The following is an 8,475-nucleotide window of genomic DNA, read 5'->3' as shown; positions in this document are numbered from 1 at the left end:
TGTCCAAAGGTGTGAAATTAGTTATTGTGGTCTGAGATCATAAAAAAGGCTTAGCGAATTGCTCCTCTGGCTCATCTTCTCTGAATCAGCCTGAAAGAAGGACTCAGTACCTCTCTGGGAGCGTAAGTATCACATCTGGTGACTATAACCTGTCTTGGCTAAGAAAACTATTTTTTTGTTTTGTTTCGTATTTTAAAATAAATCCATTGCGTGGCATCCAACCAAGTTTTGCTCAGAGTAGACTCATTGAACTTAATCATGCCCATTAACTTCAGTAGGTCTATTCTGATCATGTCCATTAATTTAAATGAGTCTATTCTGAGTATGACTATTTTTGAACTGTAATCGTAAGATTTCAAAGGGGGAAAGGTCCCAAAGGAGTTCATGTATCATATTCTGCACCCTTCTGGGCTCAAGGCAGCATGGTAGAAGTGAAGGCAGTATAGAAAGAATGGAAAAATGTTAAAGAGTATCTGGGAAAGTATTATAATAATAAATATCTCCTGGCAGAAATAGAATGATCCTTGTAAAACAACAAATATAATGTTTTTTGGTATCTGAGGAAAACAAAGAATGCAATACAATAATTTGGAACTGTGTGTGAAAAATTCGTAGAAATAATAACACAATGAGTCTAATTGGAAGTCAGGTGTGTTTATTATATTTTGTTTTCTTCTCTCTCTCTCTCTCTCTCTCTCTCTCTCTCTCTCTTGTACCTCTTTCTTTGCTCTTTTCTTCTTCGACCTGCTAAAAAGAAATAAAGAGATAAAACTTAAATATGAAAACTTGGGTAAGTTAAAAGTGATGTTTTGTAATTCTTCAACTATTGTTTATTTATTGTTAAAGCTGGTCAATTGTAATGAACTGATGTAATAGTTATTGCAGGTCCCCCCCCCCTTTGTTATTGTTGAACTCTAAATAAAATATTATTTTATACAAAAAAGAAGAAAAAAGAAGTGAAGGCAGTGCTTATCCATTTCCTGTTTTTGTTTTTTGTTTTTTTACAATTTGGAAACTTTGGGGAAGGAGACATGATTGTGGGTACATGACTAAATTGAAGGACTGTTGCTCAGTGTTCAAGCATCTGCTTTGCAGGTAGAAGGTTCTATCCTCAGCACCTCCTAGTCGGATTGGGACTGTCTCCTTGTCTAAGACACTGGCAGTCAGTGTAGACCACTGGTGCTCCACACTCTGAGCATTCATTTTCTTTCTTTTTTGTAATGTAAGTATTTAGCTTTCCTAGAAGGGAAGTTATGAGACAAAATGTGCAGCTAACTTCTAAGCGACCTCTGTGAGTTCAGAGGAAGAGGAAGAAGAAGAGGAGGAAGAGGAGTAGTTCAGATTTGATATCTTGCTTTATCACTACCCGAACATAGTTGTCAACTTACAGATTTGAAAATAAGGGACCAGCAGCCAAAATAAGGGATTTTAGTCAACCAGCTGAAATACAAAGTTAAAAACAACCAGATAATTTTGGAGAGCAGCGCCAGTTTTTAGCCCTTCGTTTCCAGAGGTTGCTGCTCAAGACACCAGCCGATTAAACACTGCAATTAAATAACTACAAGCAGCAACCACTTTTCGCGTAAAACAAAGTCCAAGCTACGAAGATGCTGCTGCAGTTCTGTATTTTTCTCTCGTGCTCCATCTGCAGCTCTCAGTTCCATCAGGTGGGGCGGGAGGCAGAGGGGGGGGAATAGCACCCGAAGTAAACCCGCAGATCAGACCATCTGTGCTAGTCTACCACTACAAATCTATGGGAGAAGTGCTTGCGGTCCTTCCTCTGCTTTCCCCCTCTATGGTTAGCCCTTGGAACAGGTCCTGGTGGGTAGGGGCTCCCAGGGGCTGAGGCTGGTGAGAGGAGGCCGGAGGGGGGCGGGCCGGGCAGCCAAGCAATACAGTTGGAGCCTCCCTCCTCCCTGGCTGGCAGGGAGGGAGGGAGAGGAGCTGCTTCCTTTGAAACCCGGGAAATTTAAGGGACATCCTTCAATAAAGGACAGCAGCAGGACATGGCACTGGGATAAGGGACTGTCCCTCCAAATAAGGGACGCTTGACAGCTATGTACCCGAAGGAGTCTCAAAGTGGCTAACAATCTCCTTTCCCTTCCTCCCCCACAACAAACACTCTGTGAGGTGAGTGAGGCTGAGAGACTTCAAAGAAGTGTGACTGGCCCAAGGAGGAGGAGGGAATCGAACCCGGTTCACCAGATTATGAGTCCACCGCTCCTAACCACTACATCACCACACAGTTTGACCACCTTGTATATTTTTCCTGGTACTGAGGAATGCTCCCTGTTGTTATTAGACAGCAAGAGCATCAGTATATTTATGTGTGCTTGTGCCTATGCCCCATAGCAGCTATTTTGGGACTGGTGCCCTCAAGCATGTGTAGCAAATCTTTAGAAGTCTGCTATAAGGAACTGAAAACAAGGAAGTGCAGTTTGCAAAGAGTCTATTTGCACGGAGAATTCATGGGAAGTTCAGGCCTTGTGTTCCCACCACCCAACCCTCAACCTATACTAAAAATACATCACACTCTATTTCTTCACATTTGTTTATAGTTATCCACATGAGCCTGGAAAACAGAAGCAAATCATAGAACGCTTGGAGGACAGTCTTTTCTAGACAAGAGGATCAAAGGCACTAAGTGAGTGGGATGTTTCTCAAGGACTTGCTGTGGGGAGGTGGGAGGAAGAGAAGAGCTGGTCAGAAGCCAACTGGCTACGGCTCTATTCGTCACTGTAGACAGGTAAGGTCTCATACTGGAGAAAAGAGGGGATGGCAAGGATCCATGTCAGGGGTGACAAAGTGATCTCAGAAGAGAGTTCTTCCAGCATCCCCCCCCCCCAGTCCTCACAAGAATTGTTGTGTTTTTATGCAATCTCTTATCACCCAGGGACGCGGGTGGTGCTGTGGGTTAAACCACAGAGCCTAGGACTTGCTGATCAGAAGGTCGGTGGTTCGAATCCCTGTGATGGGGTGAGCTCCCATTGCTCGGTCCCTGCTCCTGCCCACCTAGCAGTTCAAAAGCACATCAAAGTGCAAGTAGATAAATAGGTACCACTCCGGCAGGAAGGTAAAAGGCGTTTCTGTGCGCTGCTCTGGTTCGCCAGAAGTGGCTTAGTCATGCTGGCCACATGACCCGGAAGCTGTATGCCGGCTCCCTTGGCCAATAAAGTGAAATGAGTGCCTCAACCCCAGAGTCAGCCACAACTGGACCTAATAGTCAGGGGTCCCTTTACCTTTACCTTTACCTATCACTCAGGGAAGTGGAGCAGGCATGACAGATTCTGGATGATTTGCTAAAAGGAAATGAGAATCAGGAAGTGGGTTTTACAGAAAATCTATTTCGTGAAGTGGTTTAATTTGCACCCACACTGAAATACCCCGTATTCTCTAAGCATCCCCCCCCCCCCCGATTTGTCCTGACAGTTCGGATGATAACCACTTCTAGAAAAGAAGATCAAAGGTATCAAGTGAGTGGAACTCCCAGGCTAGGTGCAATGGAGAAGGGATAGTTGGATAGCAATAGCCCCCAGTTCAGCCTGAGGTGGGGGAAGATGGGAATCAGAATGCCAAAATTCTGGGCCATGGAAGTTCTACTGCTTGGGTGAGCTCTGGATGACTGGAGATTCAGGAGTCTGGGGTTTTAGAGGCTACATCAGGCAATGCAAGCACCAGGTATGGCTGAATCACAACTCCCATCACCCCGATCATTGACCATGGTGGCTGGGGCTGATGGGAGTTGGAGTTCCACAACATCTGGGGTACTGAATTCGCAGCCTGTTGTGGTGGACAAAAGACTGCATTGCTGTAATTTGTTGTTGAGCAAGGATATTATGTGTTGTGGGGTGGGGGAGGAAGCATGGAAAATTGAGAGCCAGCTAAAATTGAGTGAGGTCTTTGGAGATAAAATTGGAGAAATCACATGGGAAAAAATAGAGAGGAGAGAATTGGAAATTCATCTACCGCTGTTCTGTCTACACCTGTCCACATTCAGGGACCCAATGTATCTTTGAATAGGCTACCATATGCTGGAGGCAAACACAGGGAAGCATTGCAGCCTTTGTGTCTTCCTTATGGCTACACATTGAGAAGAAATTTTATTCTCCAGCAAAAATGTATAAAAATAGATCACCCATTTGCTGGAGATGTAAAAAAGAAATGGGGTCTTCCTTGCACATGTGGTGGAATTGTGAAGTCATTCGAGAATTCTGGAATAACATCTATGATGAACTTAAAAAAATATTTAAATTCAATTTCAAAAAGAGACCAGAAGCCTTCCTTCTAGGCATATTGGCAATAGAAATAAGAAAAAAAAAAAACATGAGACCATTGTTCATGGATGCCACAACAGCAGCCAGAATATTAGTGGCAATAAACTGGAAGAACAAAAGAATCCCTACATTAGCAGAGTGGCAAGCCCTAATGATTGAATACCTCCAGCTGGCAAAGATGACAGGAAGAGTAAGAAGTCATCCGAAACAGAGAGTCTATAAGGAATGGAGAATATTTAAAGAATATTTTAAAAACTATTGTATGAACAAGAATCTCTTGGCAGAATTAGAGTGATTCTGGTAAAATAAAAATTGTAAATGACATTCTGTGTGGACATATGAAGATAAACTAGCGTAATACAAGACTGTGGAAAGAATAGATATAGTAAATGAGAATATTTGGAAGTCTTTTTTAGTTCATTTCTAGAAACCTTTCCTGTTCTTTTTGTGAGTTTGTATTTATATGAATTTAAGTGTTAATATGTTACTGTATTTATGTAGAAGAAATGTATAATGCCTTACATCTCTTTGTCCCTTTTCTTTCTTCTCTTTCCTTTTTCTGTTTCTGTACTAAACTTCGTTATGTATTTATGTTTTTAATCTAAACCAAGAAAGATTATTGAGAAGAAATTTTATTCATTTCCCATTTAAAGAAAAAACAAACAAAAGTAATTTGCACATTCCAAAAAGATACGTGAACTGAAATTCAGCCATCCTTTGAAATTTCCACTGCTCTGAATTTTGTGATGCCGTTCTGGAGCCAAGCAATGTGAATAAAAATCCACAGACCAGTGTGAAATGTGCATGCAAATGCCTGAATCGGGGAAAATAACAAGCATTATAACGAGGAACAATGGTTTGCAACAATTCGTATATTAGGGGAAACTGCATGCAAAAATTGGTATGTTAGGTGAAATTTGCATAAAATGAAGATGATTTTTCATAAAGGCTTTCTTTCTTTTTTGAGTTGCAGACTAATATGGTAATGTGGGGAACTGAATTTAGGATTGCAAAAATGAGAAAAAATGAAACTGACATACTAACACCCTCACTTGTGGGTAACAACACGCATTCTTAAACTTAAGGCATGCAATAACCAAGGCGGGTGAATCTTTCAGTTTCTGTTTATCTCATTTTCTTATTTTTCCAGTCTTAATGCTTTACATTTCTGCATCAGTTTGCAATTGTTATTGCAAATACTTTTAAAAACATTCTTCATGAAAATTGATCATTATTTTAGTGTGAATTTCTCCTGATAAATTCATCTCTGTATACAGTTTTGCCTAATGTACATTTTAAGCATTTTTTCCCCTTGATCAGAACTATAATGTCCAGATAAAGGGAAGTAACAGTATCACTCTATTCTGCCTTGGTCATACCACATCTGGAGTATTGTGTCCAGCTCTGTGCATCACAATTTAAGAAGGAAATTGAAATGCTGGAACGTGTGCAGAGGAGGGTGACCAAGATGATCAAGGGTCTAGAAACCAACGCTTACGGAGAATGACTTAGAGAGCTGGGTATGTTTAGCTTGGAAAAGAGGAGACAGAGAGAAAAGATGATAGCCATCTTCAAGTATCTAAAGGGCCGTCATATGGAAGCTGGAGCAAGCTTGTTTTCTCCTGTTCTGGAGGGTAGGAACCAATCCAATGGCTTCAAGTTAAAGGAAAGGAGATTCAGGAGAACTTTATGACAGCAAGTGCTGTTTGATAGTGGATCCATCTCCCTGGGGAGGTTGTGAACTCTCCTTCACTGGAGGCTTTTAAGCAGAGGTTGGATGGTCATTTGTCTTGGGTGCTTTAGTTGATATCCCTGCATTTCAGGGGGTTGGACTAGATGACCCTTGGGGTTCATTCCAACTTTAAAATATATGATTCTATGATAAATCAGGCAGCAGGTCTTCTAGAACTCATAGCCAAGACGTTCTCAATCAAATTTTTCTCCTATCCCTATTCCTCCAAATGTAACATTGCTTGTCATCATGAACATTTCTGTTTTCAGCTCCTCCTGGGAGACCTTGTGGTTCTCGATTCAATTTTTAAAAGCTATGCAACAGTTGGAGAAAATATTTCTCTTTTTGTGGGCTGCCTGTTTCCACTCCAAAAAATTACCCACCTGACTAGTTAATTTAATTTCCAGCTGTCTACATGTTATGTCCAACATCATAATCCTAGGGCATAATGTTTTCAATTTCCATATCAACAAAAAACTGTTAAGGATGTTTCTTCTTGTTGCCTTGTTCCCCTCCTCTGCTATTATCTCAGTCTACTGTTTTCTATATTCCTCCAGGGCTTCATGGAAACAACCACAGTGGCCTTCATCTTGGAGAATGCATCAACAGTACGAAAAAATGCCAACCATTCCTTGGTAGCCATAAAGCCCATGAACTTAACCATTGCCTGCTTTATCTCATTGTCTTTCCTGGTGGGGACAGCTGTGAATGGGCTCTTTCTCTGGGTGCTGGGTGTGAAGATGAAGAGATCAGTGAACACCCTCTGGTTCCTCCACCTGATTCTCACCCACTTAATCTCCTCTTGGAACATGCCATTCTATGTTGCCTACATTCTTCTTGGTTTCCACTGGGCCTTTGGCACAGTTACCTGCAAGGTCATGAACTCGTTGGGTTCTCTGGGGATGTTCAACACTGTCTTTCTTCTCACCATTATCAATCTGGACCGCTACCTCGTCACCTGCCACCCCATCTGGTCCCAGCATAACCGCACAATCTCTCGAGCACAGAGACTGGTCATAGGAATTTGGCTCGTGTCCTTAGCCCTGAGTGCCCCTTACGTAGCTTTCCGGGAAACACAAGAGGTAGAGAATGGCAGGCTTGTGTGTGACAATAACTATGCTTTTTCAAATGACTGGGATGATGAGAAGACAAAAGCCCTAAGGTATCGTGTTCATTTTGCTTTCTTTGTGACGCGGTTTCTCCTGGCCTTCCTGGTTCCCTTCCTGATCATCATGGGCTGCTCTTATTGTATAGGCCAGGAAATGAAGAAGAAAAGGTTGGTGAGGAGAACTAAGAAACCTTTCCGAATCCTTGTGGCTTCTGTGGTATCATTCTTCATCTCCTGGCTTCCTTATCACCTCTACCAGGCTTCAGTGCTCCTTGAGGGATCTGGAATGGTGGGAAATGTACTGAAGCCAATCTTCATCACTGGAGCCTGTTTCAATTTTTGTTTCACACCCATCCTCTACATCTTCGTTGGGGAGAAATTCCAGCAGGTCTTTAAGACATCGATTCTTGCTCTAGCTCAGAAAGCTTTTCTAGATGAACCCATCACATCTGCCTACAATATAAATTTGACAGAAGGGGTTGGGAAGGAAACTGTTGACAGGAACAGCTTGGTGCTGACAGTGACTTAAGACAGTAATCTGCCCAGATTCCTGAGGAAGTAACCTTGGGGATCTACAGACTCTTCCCAGTCTTCTCCCTCTTCTCCCTGTGACCGCTCATCCTTGTCCCACCACCAATCCCTGGACTCTGAGCCTTCTTCCCTTGGGGGTTCCCCAGCTGATTCCTTCTACCATTTCTTTGCGGCCAACCAGTCCATGACATTTGGCTATACTCAAACGTATTTCATATCAGCATCAGTTTCATCTGGACCCCTGTTTGAATATTTGGATGCCTTATATTAAGTTTTTCCTTTAATTTAGGATCCATGCACTGATTGTGGATTACTACCATTATTAGCATTATTTGTGTACTATTTTTCTTTCTAGTTTTCATTTAATTTTATTCTTCCCCTTTCTCTCCCCACCCCCGTTCCTTCTTTTTGTTAAATTTTCAAAAAAAAAAGCAAGTTAAAAATTGTGGGATGCTCTCCCCGCAGTAAAACACATCTGTCTCTCTCATTATTAATTTTCAGGAGGAATTTTAAAACGTTCCTGTTCAGCCATGCATTTGATGTCTGAAACATACTGTGCCTTCCTGCCATCTTTGAAATTATAAACTGTTAGATTAAAGGGCTGTTAATGTTTTCATTGCTTTAAATATTTTTTAAGCATTTTAAAAATCGTATTATTTTATTACTTTGGTGTTTGCCACCCTGGGCTCTTTTGAAGGAAGAGCAGGATAGAAATTACACGCAGAAATAAACACATACATGATAGTGAACTTCAGTGTTGTTTTTGTGCTCCTGAGATTTGTTAAACAGGCTGGATACTGTTAATGTGCCTGCTTGTCCACCAGGTTTCT

At 41.7% G+C, this 8,475-nt stretch overlaps 1 protein-coding gene across 1 annotated transcript; it reads left to right on the top strand.

The window, feature by feature from the left end:
* Positions 1 to 2,567: 2,567 nt before the first annotated feature.
* Positions 2,568 to 8,290, top strand: LOC310850147 (putative G-protein coupled receptor 33). Its single transcript, XM_083751268.1, has 2 exons — positions 2,568 to 2,644; positions 6,564 to 8,290. Exon 2 carries the CDS (start codon positions 6,570 to 6,572, stop codon positions 7,641 to 7,643), a length of 1,074 nt encoding a protein of 357 aa, XP_083607394.1. The 5' UTR covers positions 2,568 to 2,644; positions 6,564 to 6,569; the 3' UTR covers positions 7,644 to 8,290.
* Positions 8,291 to 8,475: the final 185 nt, after the last annotated feature.

The sequence above is a fragment of the Podarcis gaigeae genome, assembly GCF_964106915.1.
Source record: "Podarcis gaigeae genome assembly, chromosome: 8".
In the NCBI taxonomy this organism is placed as follows: Eukaryota; Metazoa; Chordata; class Lepidosauria; order Squamata; family Lacertidae; genus Podarcis; species Podarcis gaigeae.
This window is presented reverse-complemented; position numbering and strand designations above follow the sequence as displayed.